The sequence below is a fragment of the Schistosoma haematobium genome, chromosome 3, assembly GCF_000699445.3.
Source record: "Schistosoma haematobium chromosome 3, whole genome shotgun sequence".
NCBI classification, from domain to species: Eukaryota; Metazoa; Platyhelminthes; class Trematoda; order Strigeidida; family Schistosomatidae; genus Schistosoma; species Schistosoma haematobium.
The window spans coordinates 2200411-2219749 of NC_067198.1; the positions used below are offsets into that span (position 1 = coordinate 2200411).

The 19339-nt window shown below is 37.7% G+C and overlaps 1 protein-coding gene across 2 annotated transcripts; it reads right to left on the reverse strand.

Moving 5' to 3' along the window:
* Positions 1-1773: 1773 nt before the first annotated feature.
* MS3_00004782 (uncharacterized protein) lies at positions 1774-14053 on the reverse strand. 2 transcript variants are annotated; one of them, XM_051212755.1, is made up of 8 exons: positions 13821-14053; positions 13564-13783; positions 13482-13522; positions 13147-13443; positions 9441-9669; positions 8394-8512; positions 5844-5945; positions 1774-3128 (listed from the first exon to the last, which is right to left on the reverse strand). In XM_051212755.1, exons 2-8 carry the CDS (start codon positions 13600-13602, stop codon positions 3008-3010), a joined length of 948 nt encoding a protein of 315 aa, XP_051068667.1. In that variant the 5' UTR covers positions 13603-13783; positions 13821-14053; the 3' UTR covers positions 1774-3007. The 2 variants fall into 2 exon arrangements, with proteins under 2 accessions (XP_051068667.1, XP_051068666.1); XM_051212754.1 differs by having other exon boundaries at positions 1774-9669; positions 13147-14053.
* Positions 14054-19339: the final 5286 nt, after the last annotated feature.

Below are 19339 nucleotides of genomic sequence, written 5' to 3' on the forward strand. Positions count from 1 at the left end.
GGTTTGGGCACCCGGGCAGTATTGTAGCCCTCATACAAATCGAATGATTTATGTGGCGCATATGTATTTGGTGCCTCCTTGTACCAATGTTTATGTGCTTAAATAATCGGATATACGACGTTTACTGGTTAAATCTGTAAATTTTCTGGGCCTATGAAATCATCAGAGAATGTTTTCACGTAGATCAAAACATTTTTTTCACATTAATCAAAATTTCATGAAAATATTACTGAATAACAGAATATATCATAATCAACATACTTAAGAACTTCCGGAGTTTACCTTCCAAGTTCTGCTCCCCCCGTCGCTTTAAATTAGGCAACGCATTTTTAACCTAGCCAACAGTTTATGGTCTTGTGTAGAGTTTCCATTCAGGTTGGAAGGAAATAGGAAGTAATTGAAGATTAGCTGGAAGCCAGCTGAGGTTTCTTGAAGTGTTTTTTTCATTGTTCCAGTTTCCTAGACTGAGGTCGGGTCATAACTTTGTGTTTACCCCGGATAGTTCCACTAACAGTTGACTTATCAATACCTGACATTTCCGATGAATTAGAACAACTGTCTTGTGTGACCTGTAGTCTGTCTTATTTATCTCTCTTGGTTCCATCCCCAACTAATGCGCACAGTCATAGTACAGATATTTTGTCAATTTATGTTTAAGTTTTCACTTCTTATCATTATCCAAGCATCGTTAGATATATTCGAGCAGCTGACAACATAGTAGAAATTCGCGAAATCCATTGGTCGTTCATAACTTTTCGATTTAAGTCATTGAGAGATATCACTGCTATTTTTACAACTGTTTGAATATCATGTCAAGCTATTTTGGGATGAGCACTAGTTTTGTGTTCGACTAAGTGCTGTTTTTCTGAAATATACTCGAACTTTTGATCGTTGAGGTGAATAAACAGCTATCTAAGCATAGCTGTAGTAGACGGTTATCGTATTAAAAATTATTCTGACTTGTTACTGTTCTTTAGACCTAATGTACATTCATTATGAGCTTCCATGTAATAGAGTTCTTTTTAAAAAATTTCATATTTCTAAAGATAGTTGTCATGTCATAATAATATCATCTGAATAAATATCTATAATCAGGATGTACAACACAGACATTTCACTAAGTATACTGATAGCCTATCACAAATCTTATCTGTAATCTATGCAACTCTCTGTAATCCAGGTTCTAGTTGAAAATCATCAACCAATATGGTAAATAAATTATCCTAAAATTGTATTTACAAACCTAACCAAATAATGCCAAGTGTCCTGAGGAACTACTGCAAGTCTGACACTCTCATCAGGAATGGTTATCCGTCGATAATAAATTAACATTTAGACATCATCTGGAAGAGGCACCGACAGTACAAAAGAAAATTTTTTATGAACATGGAAGTTAAAGGAGATACGATTGCTAAAATCTTGAATAAACGGATTTCAAAATCGTTGAATAAAACATTCTAGCTAGCTAAGCTCCGAATTGTTTTCTCATTACCTTTATGTTTGTTGCTTTTTTCATATCTGTCATTTGGACAATTATCTGACCCGTAAATTATTTCCATACTTTTACTTTTCTCTAACCCTATGATTATTATGCAACCCCATCTGATACTTAGTTTCGAATCACTTTCTGATGCAATCGTTTCTATCCTTCTATAGACATATATAACTATAAATACGAATGTACAGCTTCAGTAAATGATTTTGTCAAAAAGGGAATTTTCTTTGCCGAATTCTCTTTATTTTTATTCAATGATACAATGGGTTATTTCGATTAATGTCACCTTTTTTTTATGAGTTTCAATAACACTTTGTCAAGAAATCTATACACGATAGTAACCCGGGTGAATTGCACACAACTAACGCCTAGTTAATTAATAGGAGCATATATCTGCGATATGATCACTAATTACTCGTCGAGGTTGTATTGGATATGGTATGCATATCATTGATAATAACGACCCTTAACGATAGGAAAACGTCATTGCACCGAAGTAATTATGTAGAAGAAACTGTGCTGAAGAGTATTTTATCCAATATACACGGACCTAAATAAACTAACCACTTTTTGGTCGCAATTTTCCTTATCAGATCGGTTAAATGTATTTGTTTACTAGTGAAAACACAATGGTAATAAATAACGTAGCCGCATTCACCTTACAATCGAAAAAGTCAGGTCGGGAAACAGCAGGTGATATTTTGTTTACTCGTGACCGGCTGTCAAGTACTAGGTTAGTTGAAAGTTGTTTATCAGTTCGGCAATTTCCAAAAGTTCGTCTGATGCAATATAACTAAACTTAAGTTGATTTCCCGATGAAAAATCTCCATAAAAGCTTATTTCAAAGTCAACACACTAAATCAACAAGTGGATGTAAAGTTTTGCGTACTAAACAACCATTGTCTGAACATCGTACATTTAGATGACTTACCGTATTCATAGCATTATGTTCGGTGTGTGTAATGCTACCTGTATTCTAAACGAAAGTAGGAGTTGACCAGTCACACACTCGTATTGGACAATTTTTGAAGACACCTTAAAGTCCCTTCCAAATTTGTTTATTAGACTGTACGAACACACATATTGGTTTACTTTTCGATAATGTACAGTATTAATTTCTTGTTTAGAGATAATTTTACATTTATGGTTTGACCTTAGCTCCAAAGGTAGAGATTTAGTCAATTTCTAGTATCTAGACAGTTCGATTATACGTACAACTGCTTTTTATTGATCACGCCCTGAGCAATAGGGTATTGATGAAAGAAGTTAAAACGAATTACGCACCATTGTTCGCAAAAATTTACTCGAACGAATGTCAACTACGTACCGCTAACTATAGGTGTGGACTGTTTTTTTTCTTCTGCAACCCACTAATTAACACCATTAGATGACTTTAAGAAAAAAACTTTTATTTCATATTCTATTCACACAACAAAAACATATGATTTACAAGTCTCGATTGTAAGAAGGAAGAACATCTGAGATCACGAATCCTGTAAGAATTGATACTGCTTATTGTAGACCTAAAATAGAGTTAAGCACGTGAACTACACCCAGAATCACAGGTTGCCATGCGACCAAATACCGTACCCAATCTAAGAGATTTCCGTATAGTAAATGTGGTTTATCCCATCTAATATTACAGAAATGTTAAGAAAGTTAATCACGTAAAGTTTTACTAGTACATTGTTGTTTAATCGTATAGACAAAATACTCACAGTATTATTCATAATTTTACTATGAACGAATACTTTAAAAGCTACTAGTACGAAGTGGGAAATTCTTCCCTTTAAGCCAGTTTTAATTTGCTATGTAATATCAGTACCTCCCATGTAGATAAACATAAAAAACGAACTCGTACATTTATTACAATGTCTTAGACAAGAGTTATGAAATAAGCCTGCGTTTAATACCATTCACATGAGTGATAATTTATCATGTTACGAGAGGATAAATATTAATCCATGCGTTTATAATAAACCCTGATAAGCATATACTTGTCATATATGATTACAATTACAACTTTACTGAAATTATAAATTTTTTTAAAAAAGTTAGTCCTTTTGATAAATCTGGATAGTGCAATAGCTAGGGGTGGCCAGACCAAAACACGACACAAATAAATGAAGTCATTGACAAGCGGACTGATTCATGTTGGTAGATGTAGACTACCTGGTTGGGATCTGCGAGATTACAGCAACCGATGGTTAGAGACGTTGAATGACATGGCTGAGAATCGTTTGCAATGGCGCAGGTGCATCCACTCTTTGTGTTCTCCCAAATTTTAATCACCTGAATGCTTCATGTCCCTTTGTTTTTTCTCTTTCCAAATTCATTCCAATGGATTATACTCCTTGAATAACATCTCCAAATCCTAATTTTTTCGATTACTGCTTATACTTTTACTACCTCTACCACTATGGGATTTGAATGGACAATTGTATCTCTGTGCTAATGTGGTATGACAGCTTGAAGTTCTATGTTGTTGCTGACTGACTGAAGACAAAGATTAACAAAACTATGTGATTTATCAACGCAACACATTTCAAACAATCTAATTACATATACACTTGTTAAGAATATTCATATATGAGAAGAAAATCCAAGGTTAACTAGATAAATGGAAGGTAAGCGGAAACAAAGATAATGATCAAGAATAATAATATGAAAAACAACGCGGAACTCATCATCCTGAATAATAAACTAATATTACCAAATTAGAGTAAATTAGGGGTGAAAACAAGCTGTTTTTGCATAAAGGGACTTCAATAAACTTTAATACAACACCACAAAAGTCAAGTTAAGATCAATCTTTTGTCCTGTTTCAATGATGTATATCGTAATAGAGGATGATGGATATTTATCGTCTACTCAAACTTAGTTGAACTGCTAAACACGAATTTAATTATCTGGAGCTTTAATGTAATTAAATATCTTCACTTATATAGTGTACCTGAAATTCATAAAACTAAACATGGAGAGAAGGCTCAAATCAATTGTTACGAAAATTAAGACCTTATTTATGCAAAAACAGCTTGTTTTCACCCCTAACCTACTCTAATTTGGTAATATTAGTTTATTATTCAGGGTGATGAATTCCGTATTTTTTTTCTTTGATCATCATTTTTGTTTCCACTTACCTTCCATTTATCTAGTTGACCTTAGATCTTTTTTTCATATATGAATATTCTTAATAAGTGTATATGTAATTAGATTGTTTGAAATGTCAGTCAGCTACAATGTAGGACCAGGCACATATATGCATCGGTACAAGTTGCCATACCTCATTAACACAACAAGATGGACACCGGATTCATAAAAGTAGTTAATTCAGAGGTGGTAATATATAGGAGAAAGATTGCATATAAGGATATAGTATAGGAAGAAAGAATTAGTTAGCAGAAAGATATGAAGTGATTTTAATCTCTTAGTTTGAGGGAAGACAGGGAGTGTACACACCGACTCCATTGTGATCTATTCTAAGCCATGTCACCCAGAGTCTCCAATCGTTGGTTACGATAGTCACGCGGACCCCAACCAAGTGGACCGTTGTTGCTACCTTGACGTGGTGGTTGAGCTTGCCTATCGTGATGAAGCAACCGAGCTATACTGGCTGGAACAACCATTCCTCAAGGTCCTACCATGTCAGACAGGTCGGTTGAAGAGCGGTAAGACTAAAAGCAACAAACCCAAGGTCCGAAGGCGAAGTCGTACTGCTGACTGTACAGAGGCGTGACAACAGTAAGGTGTTTCCTTTAGACAACCAGCATGACAGCGATGCTGCCTTCCCACAAGGAGGGGTGGGGTTAGAAAAGGTGGGCCCTAAAAATGCACACCTCGCCTTATCCCACGAATATCCGACTCCGGCGGTAAGGTCTCAAGAAGTACGGAGCTAACACAAAAATTACTCGTAAAAAGGTCGCGTGTGACCGACCTCAAGCAGTTGTCTCTTGGGCACTGCGGTCACGCTCTCAGGTCACCAAGACCACCTCTAATCCAATTTCCTTTTTAGGTACCTGCAGAAGAACCTTTCCACGGTGTGGGCAACCGGGAAGTGATAACCGCCCTCATACCCCTAACAACAATCAAGACCACTGTTTGAAATGTATTGCATTAATGTATTAAATAATTTTGATAATGTTTCATCTTCTTATTATACTATCTAAACTTATAAATTCTGTTGATTGCGATAATATAAGACTATTTTTGATTGATTCCCTGAATTGATTTATCGTTATACTGGGAACATTTTCAACAAGTCAATATTAACGACTGTTATTTTGCGTGAATTATAGGAAAATACAACTTGACAACCCAACTGATGCAAAAAAACAACAACAAAGGATACGGATTTGTAAATGTCTGTTTCAAGTTGACTTTTTCATTGCAATACGGACAAGTATCTTTCTTTCCAATAATGCACCAACCTCGAATACAAAAGTCATGAAAGCTATAATACGTAAACCAATAATAAGGAGTCAAGCAATATTATATATATTTGATTATATATTATTTTAAAGGGATAATACTGTATTTAAAAGAAAAAGAACCATTCCATGGTGATAAAATGTTACTATTAGCAAATGAACCTACATAAACAGAGATAATTACAAACAATTTACAACAAATTACACTAATAGAACAATTTGACAGTCTATTGAAAAACCAATTGAGAAAAAAAAGAAGAATTACGATCGATTCGTATCGATTTTCACATTTAAAAAAATGAAACTATATAACTAGTTCATACTGATAAAATGCAGAATGTTTTGGTAGCACTGAGCAACAATGCCAGGATGTTTGGGATGCGCTTTTCCCTCTCTAAATGCAAGTTGTTGCTTCAGGACTGGCCTGTGTCAACATCTGAACTAAGGATAGGGAGTAACGTAGTCGAACTCGTCGACAACTTCACTTATCTTGGAAATCTGATCAGTCCTAATGAGTTGGTGTCGGACGAAACCTCTGCACGGATCCGAAAGGCTCGTCTGGTCTTTGCCAACTTACGTTACCTATGGCGAAGGCGAGATATCCGTCTATCAATAAAAGGACGAGTATACTGCGCGGCAGTCCGTTCTGTTTTACTTTACGGCAGCGAAACATGGCCATTAAGAGTAGAAGACACTCGTAAGCTACTAGTATTTGACCACAGATACCTTAGAAATATTGCTGGCGTCTGCTGGGATCATCGGGTAAGTAATAGTGAGGTTACATGCCAGGGTATTAGGGAATGATCGTAAGTCAGTTGGTGAGGTTATGAATCTTCATCAACTGAGATGGCTGGGCCACGTGTTACGTATGCATGAACACCGATTACCACGACGTGCAATGCTAACCGGTGTTGGAGATGGTTGGAAGAAAGTTAGGGGTGGCCAAACCGAAACGTGGCATCAGTGCTTGAAGTCACTAGCTTCTAGTCTGAGCCATGTTGGTAGATGCAGACTACTTGGTTGGGGTCCGTATGACTATCGTAACCGATGGTTGTGAAGACTGAGTGATTTGGTTCAGAATCGATCACAATGGCGTCGGTGTATACACTCTCTGTCTTCCCTTAAACTATGAGATTAAGATCGTTCTATATCTTTTTTTTCTACGAACTGATTCTTTCTTCCTGTACTATATCCTTATATACAATCTTTCTTTTATATATTACCACCATTGAATTAATTGCTTCTATGAATCCGGTGTTCATCTTGTTGTGTTAATGAGGTATGGCAACTTGTACCGATGCATATATGTGCCTGGTCCTACGTTTTAGCTTACTAATACCCATGATTCATATACATTACAATCATGTAAGACAACATCTATGAGTTAGGTAGCAATTTCAGTAATTCTCAGCTATTATTATGCGCAAATTATATAATCTATGTCAAATCAGAAAAACGAACTGCATATAATGCGTAGAACAGTCATAATATTGTGCTTATTTTATTTAGCATCAGCAAACTTAGGTAAACAATACAAACAAAAACAACAGAGTCAAAATCAATTCATCTATCTAAGGAATACGTTTAAATAAGTGAATATCGGAAACAACGGAACATAAAACCAAACAATCCTTTGTTTTACGAAAACAAAGTTGTATCCGCGCATCAAATATTCTAAGAAAGCGCATAACATTTACATTAGAGCTACACATGCTTATGCATGATAAGCGGCTCCAATAGTATTCGTTCCTGTTAACTTATGACTCAGATAGTGAGAATCAGTAATACAAACGTCTAAGGTCAAAATGATCATGGTGCAAACTGTTTCGCATACTTGGTGAAATGAGATTTACTAATACTACTAGTAGTGATTAGATTTACTAATCCTTTTTCATTATGGATTCTTTATCTTCTATATCGAAATACAATCGCTCACAATGTCCACATTGTCGTATTAGATTTAGAAGTGGATGTGGTTCGTTTTTTATTTTTGACACTGTTAATTTTTATAAAATTTATGATTTTAGTGAATTTATGGCACCTATACAGCCTATGCACTCATTGACAGATATTTTTGCTCACTAACAATAATAATAAGTCGTGACCAATAGAGTCTAATCCTTGTCGGATGAAGACAGTTATCAACCTCAAGATAATGGATGAACGGTTGCGCAAGATCATACATTGATCAAAGTTAGACATTAACACCGTTGGGTGCCGGCTCAGTAGTCTAAAGGTTAGGCGTTCGTACGCGAGACCGAAGGTCTTGGGTTTGAGTCCCTCTGGTGCGGGATTGTGGACGAGCAATGGTGGTCTAGCTTAGATTGACTCATGAATTCAACTATTAAAATAATATATTAATTCGACTTACTGGATTTCCTAAAGTACTTCTTGTGAAAGATAAATATTGGAATGAAGATAAGCTCAAATATATACATATATATAACGAAAATCTTCACAAAAAAGGATACACATGAGTACAATTGAGTCGATGGACTTTTTCACTACTATCTGCTGTTAAATCACTTTTACATATTGAACAGACTGATGGATCAATTCGACGAACTGGCATACCTTGAGGAATTTGATACTTCAAAATGAATGACAAAGAATGATTAGAAGTTTTTACCTTATCAATGATACGCCAAACAAAATCATAAATACTATGAAATGTTAGCTGGTTGAAAACAATATCAACATTCAAATTACATAGACAAAGGAATATGTAAATTATCATTAATATTGATTGGATAAATAGATAGTACTCTGTTAAGAGCATATTAATGCTCCTTATTAAGGCTAAGTATTTAGAGAAAACCGAAATCTCCCAGATTACTAATAATGAATTTATGAATAAATCATAGTGAATTGTGCACAAGGTAAGTGCACTGTTCCTATCAATGGAATCGAATGACTAATCACACTTTAATTTCTACAGTAATCACAGAAGCATTAACACAATGAGGACGAGAGTAATGACAGCACTTGAATTGTATTCCGGTCACTAATCCTAAAAACCAAGCAGACAATACAACCATATAACTAAGTACCGGTCTCGATTGCTGACAGCCCCAGTTTATGAGAAAGGACAAAAATTCTTATGTGACAATTAGAGAGGATAATAATGATAATGATAATACGTATAGCCAGACTGCTTTACTCACGTAACTGAGAAGCAATGTGCGAGTTTTGACGTTTTTTTTGTAGGGTTGGAGATGTCCCATAACATCACCCAGAAAGTTACAACAGCACATATATATTCATTCTTCACCTTTCTCCAGATCAAGAGTTCCAGTATTGTTTTACATACACCTTTTCATATTATCTTTGGGTCTCGAATTCTCAACCTCCAATTTATTCACTATAATGGTTGACACATTACTTCGACTTTTGGTATTTATCTCGTCATGTTAATGAGGTATAGCAACTTCGGGCGACCCACGTTTGTGTCAGGCCTTATGCTGATGATTTCTGTGTGTCCCATAACCAAGTTTTTAAAAATACATTGCGTAACTTACTGATATTTGTGCAGCCAATTTATTTGTGCAAACTTCAGCAAAATCTCGTGCAATAACTCCATAATAAAGACCGTAAAACAATGCCAATAAAGATAAATCCACTGAAACCTTTGTAGGCAGAAGGAATAGCAGATTGACTTGGAAAAATGTTAACACTAAAAGAACATAGCCACCAACTCCAAGTATATAGGAAACTGTATGAACAAATAAGAACCACCGATAAACTCGTCTATAAGATAAAACAACACAGACAACCTTTTGTAAGAAATGATACCACTTGTATTTATTATATTCTAGCAATTTAGAAATATAGTAGTGATATTATCAAAGGTTGTCAATTACCGACTTACATTCACTTTATTTAGATGCGCAACGCAGAAAGGCAGTTTACTTTTATAAAAAAATATGTATAGTTTACAATCTTATGGAAGCACACTCTAGAATCTTTTTATATAAAAATCATAAATATTGTGGTTCTTACTTCCATTCAATCGTGTTCTGACTTGGGGACTTATTGAGTGAAGTAGTGCCGAAGAATACTAAGCAATGAGTAGCTGGGTCGTAAAAAAAGAACTTATGACACTATTTATCAGAACTATAACTATTATGTAGGTCTTATAATTTACACACCTATATAATGAAATTATTATGTGTCGAAACGACCGTACAAGAACCTAACTCGTTCCTGTCTGATCCTTACTTTGCAGTCAGTGATAGTAAAAATATACAGCCTAGGACAAATACGGACTGCTTGGATTTGCTATTTTAAAGCCCGAATTTTATTCATTCCTTATCTAGTTAAAACCTAAGTTTAATTCAGTTAATAGTAGTAGATAGGTTAGTTTGATCTAATTTAGACGCTTCATGTTTGACGTTAGAACACCTAATCACTGGATAATGGTTAATTTTTTGACTTCTCCAATAAAGAAGTCGGTAGGTCGCTATTTTATTTATTTGAACACATAAATATTGGTACGAGAGGGCACCAAATATATATGCGCCACACAAAACAATGGGAATTTGAAGAGAAGGAAAAGAGGTGAGGAGCGTTAAAAAAAGAATAATAACGAGCAGAATAAGGTAAGGTAGCGTAATAATAATAATGGGGGAAACGAAAAGGTACAACCAGTAGAAATCCTTCAGTTAAGGAAGAAGCAACCACTTTTTATGAAGAAAGTAAAAGGTTAGAGCAGGATCGCCATTGGCTTCTATTCTGAGCCATATCTGATAACGTCTCTAGCCACTGTGTTGCACCATCTCTCGGACCCCAGCCAGGCAGTCGTGAAGGTCCAACACAAGCCAGCCCTTTGCAGATTTCTTTCATACCACGACACCATGTCATGCACTGACCCCATGTCATACACAAAAAATAATGAACTGTCTATTTATGGTAGATCGCTAACCGTGTACATCTCTAAGGACTGACTACGAGTCATCATATTAGGTTTATTTAAATACATAAACATTAGTACAGAAAGGCGCCATATATATATATATATATATATATATATATATATATATATATATATGCCACACAAATCAATCGATATGTGAGGGCTGGAATACTCTTTGAGTACTCAAACCGAAGCAGGTAGTTTCCTTAGTGGAGCACTCCACGAGCATCTGACCTAGAGTTCCAATGCGTAGGGTGGTGGAGCAACGTCAGGAGATGCAGTCCCATGGTAGCCGGTCACCAACAATTGTTTCATACGTCACTTGCCCCCTCAAAATTCTGGAACCCATATGCACCGCTAGTTTGGAGTCAGGGCTTTCCAACTCCCCTAGGTCGACTCTTCATATCCACCAACCCAGTTAAAGCGCGATATTCGCTTTTCGTCCTCTGAATTTCGTAAACGAAACCCCGTGACGAGGTAATGAATAGGACTTCCCGGGCAGTGGACGTATATGCGCGGCCATGTGAGAGCGGATTTCCCCCACTAGAGGATTTGAGGAGCTGGATTGATGGTAGTTAGTGGTGGAACCCAGGACGTGAGTTTCGTCCTATTTAAGACCCATCAGGTGGATATGCCTGCATCCCCGAGTTGATGTTCATTTGGGGAATCGGACCCAGTCCCGCCCACTTTAGTCTATTTTTAAAAACAATTAAAAATTTTATCAATTACAGTACCACCCACTACAGTATCACAAAGAAAATAATGCACAATAGCAATGAAAAGACACGCAAGCGGATCATAAGTTGCAGTCGGTCGGACCGAAGCTGCTACCTTGACGCGGTGGTCTGGCTTGCCTATCGTGCTATATTGGCTGGAACATATGTTCCTGTAGATTCTACCATGCCAGGCAGGTCGATTGGAGAACGGTAAGACTAAAAGCAGCAACTCAAGGTCTGAGGGCGAAGTCATACTGCCGACTGTAGAGGGGTATAACAGCAGTAAGGTGTTTCCCTCGGACAACCAGCATCTACGGCGATGCTGCCTTCTCACAAGGAAGGAAGGGTTAGAAAAGGTCGACCCTAAAAATGTCACACCTCACCTTACCTCACGAATTTCCGTCTCTGTCGGTAAGATTCTTTGAAGAACGGAGCTAACACGTCAAAAACCTCCCACAAAAAGGCCGTGCGCGACCGGCCTCAAGCAGTTGTCCCCTGGGCTCTGCGGTCACACTCCCAGGCCGTTAAGGCCGACATTAATCCGAATTCCTTTTCAGGTTTCTCAAGAAATACTCTTCCACAGTGTGGGCAGCCGGGAAGTGACACCAGCCCTCATACCCGTAATAGCACACGAGACCAAGTTGGTCACATCCAAATCCTATCCGTTGGTCGGTCCCAAACAACGCAGAACCCGGCATAAATGTGAGTTACTCCAATACTAAATTGGTGAGATGAGGTGAAATTGACGGAATGATTAGCGAAATCGTCAAAATAACAGTATCAACGATATTGAGAAAGGCAGCCTTGGACAATACGGTATAGACTGAAAGGATGAATTGGAGGAAAGTTTTAAGTGATACTAAAACAAAAGACTAAAATGGTGGATGGGGACGATTAAGAGCATTGACTGGGGATGACACAAAGCGATTACCCAACCCCAGTCCAAAAATCTGGAACGATGGAAAAAAAACTATTCAGATGGCTTTCAGCTAATCTTTGACTACCTACTATTTCCTTCCAAAATGAATAGAAACTCGACAAAGGACCACCAACTATTAACCAGGCTGGAAATTTGACCTAAGGCGACAGGGATAAGAAGAACTTGATAGGTAAACTCCAGAGGTTTTCGAGGACGTTGGCCCATTTTTGCAGCAGTCAGACTGCCTGAGATACTAGCTAGAGTTTGAAAATCGGACATCAGCCAGTCAAACGCAAAGTAGAGACTGATACATACGCACATCGGTCACCATAACCCAAGAGCACAGAGACGAGATTTCTAGTCAGAAACATTACTAGTAGTACTAGAAAGGACTATGCATTAAGGGTACGACTCGAGATAGCGTAAGCCAATGAAAAAAGATAGGAAATTAAGTGACTCAGGACCTAAGGAAAGACAGAATGGATGGCCTAGATATCTAGGTCATTGTAAGCGATTTCGAGCCATATCATTTAGAATGCTTCGTGTTTCTTAATGAACTACAAATAACCCGAGCAAGTCCCTAAAAACATTACCAAATATGAGTGAATATGAATAAATTATCAGGTTAACTACACCACAAAAGGTGGGGAAAAATAATTGTTTAATATTGCTATTACCTTGGTGTAGTTGTACTTATGCGTCTCTTAGAGGCTAAGTAAACCATAACTCCAGTGGTTAATGAAAACAAAACCCAAACAAAAATGAATCTTGGGAACTCTGCTAGCACGCTGTATATAAACGGTACCAACCACATAGCAATCAAAGTTACAAGCTGGTACGAGCGGAAGTGTCGCTTTTTCCAAAACATAAGCACTAATTGGCAGAAAAGTAAACTAACAAGTGCAACCAAAAACATCTCGAGGTGCATTTTTTCATGACCCTTGTGATCTTCATGGTACTTCAAGTGTTCTATCCTAAAAATCTTAAGTAACTTGTAGAACAGAAGACAAACCGAAATTTCTCTTCAGCAGAAAGTTCCGATAAATGATATGTCTAAGAGATTATCATTATTTTGAAATAAGTGATATCCATACAACATTATTGAGCACAACCACATCAGGATTACCTCCCATCCAAACGGATTCAATTAATTGGGCTACATATGAAGGTTGAGGGTTTTACTACATCTCTTGACACAGCTTAAGTTTCTAAGGAATAACTCAGCATTTAATATGAACTTTCCGATAAAAAATGTAAGAGAACAGATGGTGTTTACTAATTTCTTCTTGTCTTCAATACCCAATGTGTTTATGGCTAGCTTATGTTAACCAATAGTTTTCTTCGAGCTCACTTCAAATTTTTTCTGAACGATTCCAGGTCTCTAATGTGGTCCAATGAGGGTAATTTAGCTGTCTGAACCCACAAACACTAGTCACTCAAGTAGTTGCTTGTGGGTTCATGCATCCTGTAATGTGAGTGGGTGAGTTTGTCTCATGGTGGTTATTGTTTCTATGGCCGGTAATGATCACATCAGCAAGTAGGTGGTTGGTTGGTTGCAATATGGAAGATCAAAAAGGATAATCAGAATCCAGATAATAACGACATGATTTATTAATGAAACCTGCACCTGGCATCAAGACTCCAATAATTGGTCCAGATAGTTGTGGATGGAATAAAAGAAGCTTTCCCTTAACTAGCATCTGTGTCTAATAGCAATACCTATCAGTATAAGTTTGTGAGGACTAACGAGTTTAAATTCACATTACGAATGGATCAATGTCAGATCACCATTGAAAACCTGCAATTACTGGACGGCCGTTTCGTCCACCGATCACTGCTTCTCACTAGAACTCCAGGAAATCCACCCTGAGGCTAGTCACTAGTGAACACATGATAATTGTCATTACAGGGTTGTTCAATTGTGTCTGTTATGAGGCAGTCACTCACTAAAGATGATGGTGGACGGTCGCGCAATATCGTGGATTGGTGGAATGTGGACATTAACACCGTTGGATGCCTGTTCAGTGGTTTGCATGTTAAGCGTTCTCCTGCGAAATCAAAGGCCCTGGGTTCGAGTCCCACGTGTGCGATTGTGGGTGCGCACTTCTGAGAAGTCCCATGCCAGGAAGAAATGGCCGTCTAGTACTTCGAGAGTTTCAGTGGTGGTTTAACATTGATCCACTCAAAGTATCAATATAATAGCATTAGGTCGTTATTTCACCTATGTAGAAAAGTAAGTATGTGATACAAACAGAAGTATTGGCAAACTAGTATGAAATAGTGTCTCAAGTTATTACAAGTGTGCAAAGTTTCTCCTTGAGGCACCCCAGTGAATCTGTTTGCTTCTCGTCAGTTGGTAATGTCTTTCATGACTCGACTATTCATAACAAATAAAAAGTGTATCTACAGTCTAGTTGACCGAGTTGTTCCCCTTAAGTTTCTACTGTTTTTCCTCAAGTTCATGTTGGCAATGAACGTAAGTAAGCGTTTCAGATGATGTCAAAGGGTGTTCAGGATTCCGAAAGCCTTTAGAAAATGGCCTCCGAGTCCCCTATATTCTAAAACATAAAGATTCAGAGATTTCAAGAGCTACGCGTAAAGCGTGAGTTTCAGCTCACAGCTCGACTGTGGATATGCTCCAGAATATTGTCGCACCATTTTATCAAATTTCGAGTGGGGTCGAACAAAACCTTCGAACCAAATAGATGGTTTTCACCTTAGGTCAAGGATGCGCTCCACAGTTATTTAAGACAGCTCTGCTCTAAAAGTATTTTTGTCACTGCTAGCGGGAGATTTTAGATAATAGCTTATCAGAAAATGTATTTTTTCCAACTGACGACCTTTCTAGAAGGACATTACCCAACTGTCCGTACAGTTCGTGATATGCTGCAGATGAAGCACATTCCACGTTTAAGTGTTCTTAGCTGAACACTGGAACTCATGTATGACTGATTCTGTTGGAAACTTTTGACAAGATGACCAATACCGCATTCACCTTTCCCTTCAAATTGAGATTTACAATGTATCTGTCAACCGTAGCCAGCAGACTGATTAGGTAGGAATGTCCCTTTCTGAAGCCATGTCGTTTAGGTTAAAAGGTGTTTGCATCTAGTAAACAGTCACGTAGGCCAATGTAAACTAGAGGCTCCACAAATTGCTAAGGTTTTAGATAAAAGCTTATTGACCAATAGTCGTAGGGATTGTCGCTTTGATCTCCTTTGATGGTCGGAGTGATTTTGACTATTTTACAGTTGTCAGGATCGACGCCTTGGTGAATATGATAACAGTAAACTAATAAATGTTTCAGTGATTGTTTCTGTTTCTCTAAATATAACAGACTGCTTCGTGTCTGGGCTGAGACGTTTTTACTTACTTAAACATTCCATTTTCCAGAAAGATAGCACTATGCTTAGGTCCGGGTGTTTTGGTTCTGGCTGAGCTTCAAGTTGAACTCCCGTCAATGTGGTCTGTAGATGATACCCAGAATGTTTGAAAATGATGTTTTGCTGTGAGATTTGTGGCATTGTTGTAAATCAAACACAAGCGATAATAACCAAATGTATTTGAATACAAAATTGCAGAATATCTTGATAAAATCTGGGAACCATACGGTAATACTTCATCTGTAAAGTATCCATCAATTGTCTTGGACTTTGTTGTTCTTTTGTTTTCTTACACTCTACTTTCGATTGTTGATACAAATCAATTGTATCTGTGACATCAGTAGCACACACCACAGTATCCCTATCTTTGTCGCTTAGGTTATTGGGACCTAACGACTGGGAAACTTCATTTTGTTATGTCAAAAAGAAGAACGATGGCGGAATAACCTTTTCCGACTGGTGAAAAAACTATCAATAATATATGGCTAGTGCTGGTATCTGTCTTCACCTATTCCGGTTTATACGTTGTTGTGAAATCACATATCCGAGATTTTCCTTCCGGTCATTGATTCAAGATCTGAGTGTTTCAGTTATTCTTACCGCATGAACCTTATTTATGTCAAATAGTCCACGTAACTAGTCCATTTTATCTGGAAACTCAAGAGATCGTGACTCTATATTTCGTATCAGTTTTAATTTGGAATGGGCTGTAGGATGAGTGATGTGATTCACTCAGTCATTTTAGTGTGTCGTCGAATCTGTTGGCAACCGGAACTTTATGAGTTCATTGGAGTAAAGGTTTTTTTGATGATTTAATGGGAATGACAGTAATCAGCTGAAAAGCAATTGGTTCTGAAACTGAGAACACTTTTGATATATTGTTGTAATTTCTCGATTCAAAGGACAAGGAAGATGAAGGTATGGAAGTGTTTTTAATTAATTTAGAGATTTTAACCAAGTCACCCCTAGCCCTGTATTGCAAGCGAAATAAGTTTAGTTTGAATAATTTCTCATCTCATTACACCATATCACTTGCTCGTAATTTACAAGCGTAGGCCAAATGAACACTATGTAAAAATTAAAACGTATCTCTGTGCAATGGCCAGAGGCTTCCAATACTTTGATCTGTTATTTCACGACAATTCGCCATCGTTTTCAGTCTTTAGCTGACTGACCCCTATATCAGTAATCATGAACAACTGGTAGCCAAAAATGTTCACGAAGTAGCTGTACGCTGGTGGTCAAAATGTATGATGGTTCACTTGGAGGCGATTGCCAGAAGATACTGAACTCCAGACTATTCATAAAATTGCTGTAGGTAGTCCCGAAGCTCGAAAATTACCCGCCCATTTCAAAGCACTCAACATATATTAGGGTTATCAGCATAAAACATGGAGTCAAGAAATACCATTCTCATACATGCGGAACTAAATCGGTTACGAAAATGTACTGTGTCACTCCGCTAAACACAGATTTCCGGCTGAATGACCCGGAGTTCACCTGTACTCTTTATCGGGCTGTGACTAGGAAACCGAAGCTGTCTATTATAACGACACCGCTTAACACAACAGCATCCTGCAGTATGTGACTTTGTAAAACGTCTTGTTGGAGTCAGTAAAGACCACGACTTTAGGTGGCTTTAGACCTCTAAAAACAAGCCAGGTCGTTTACGCTACTAATAAGTTAATATGACACGAGTAACGTGTTTCGAAGCCTTGCTGCTTTTCGGAGAGGATCATATTTTCTTCTTAATGCTTGAATAACTCCATGCAAATCTTCATTTCTAAAATTCTAATAACTGCGCTGTCTAAACTTATCGAACAATAGTTTTCACGGTTATATACTATAACAACGACATCTTTCCTATCGCTAAGTAATATACCCTAGGTTTCTGACACAGAACGAAATACTTAAAGGACTTGTGTTGGAGAAGAGATCCTCTTAGCATCCGATCGGACTCACTGATTTTTATCAATCGCGTTTATCAAACAGATCAAACACATCAAATTTTTTAATTACCAAATGTTCAAATCATTAGCATCAGGACTAGCGTTTCTACCGTATGTGCACTGTTAAGGTAATATGAGAATGCCTGTGCTCTATGTTACTTTTATTGCGCCACATTAGCGACTTCGTGCTGCCACTTCTTCACAACAAATCACAGTGTACAACGCTTCATACCAAAACTGTCTAGGTATTTTTGTCATCTGCATATTTTACGTGCATTTCTACATTCATATTTTACAACCTCTGTATTCAGAATGATGTCTTTGTATTCAACGGTATTACGTTGGCGCTTCACCAATAGGGTATAGAAGGTGCCCTGGAATTCTAGAAATTTCTAATTCATTGTTACATGCGTACACCGCTCTGGCTCATTCTGATAAACTTGTAATTTATGACTCAAACAGCAGGAAAACCAAGTTCTTATTCCTGTAGCAAACTTTATCAACAACTTGCAAGTAACAAATTCAACTATATTGTCCTGTTAATAATCATAGCTCATTTCACAACCAGTCTTCAGGTTTCGGGTTTCTGGAATACAGTATCCAAAACACCTAGGCAAACAGTGGAAAACTGAGTGTTCAAGGTCGAGAATCTTAGTAACTGGGTTCAAAGCTTGGATAGTACGAATATATACATACACAGTGAAAATAATGATGTTTGATACAACAGTTGATAATCATGTTGAGTTGGTGAAATGTCACTGTCTCCTGGTCAAACTATCCGAGTTCCAAGCCACGGAACATCAAACGCCTTACCGACCCTCATCGAAGTAAAAACCAACCAGGGCACTCTTGTCAATCCCAAGCCGTGGACAGGAACTTGCAGCAGTTGTCGTACTTTGTTCCTCGTACCTTGTGTTACTTATATTCCCCCGTGGCGACGTTATGCTTGTACCATACGGTTGCTAAAGCAGCCATACTACCTGGATAATGAGGGAAGGCAACCCATCGCTAGATGTGACTGCGACACAAGCTTGTAGGCTAAGTCATCCAAATCCAAATCGAGAAGACCTGAGATCCCCCACATTGACCTCACGCATTGGCGACGCATAGACAAATATATGCTTTGAATTGCTCCTATGAAACATATTATCTCAACAGTTTATCTGTACGTTAATCACAATAGGGATGTAGTAAAGCAATGTAAAGGGCATTTTCTGTCACTTTTGCCTTCGGTAACAATTGGTGTGAACAAAAGCCAATGGTGTTGCTCAAGGAATCAGATACTCGTTTTGTCTTTTTTATGTAGATCTACGACAGTTGAGTGTCAGAAAGGATAGTTATCGCACCTATTCAAAGCCTCTACGTTGCGCTGCTGAGCAATGAGAGTAACCTTACTAACTAGTTGTGGCTGTCGGCGGACATCGGACCAACCCATTTCTCGTATGCTAAAATTTGATTACTCAGAGTTTACTCTTTTAGGCTTTAAAAATCGTGGCGGCCTCCTCGGTCTCTAAGCTTACGTACATGAATTACACGAG

What these genes read in the sequence shown, in the direction of transcription:
- MS3_00004782 (XM_051212755.1), bottom strand. Translation starts at nt 13,602, where the DNA reads ATGGGAGGTAATCCTGATGTGGTTGTGCTCAATAATGTT. An exon ending in TGGTTGTGCTCAATAATGTT is followed by an intron (nt 13,523 to 13,563) that starts GTATGGATATCA and finishes ATAATCTCTTAG; the next exon opens with ACATATCATTTATCGGAACT. An exon ending in ATAAGTACAACTACACCAAG is followed by an intron (nt 9,670 to 13,146) that starts GTAATAGCAATA and finishes TTTATCTTATAG; the next exon opens with ACGAGTTTATCGGTGGTTCT.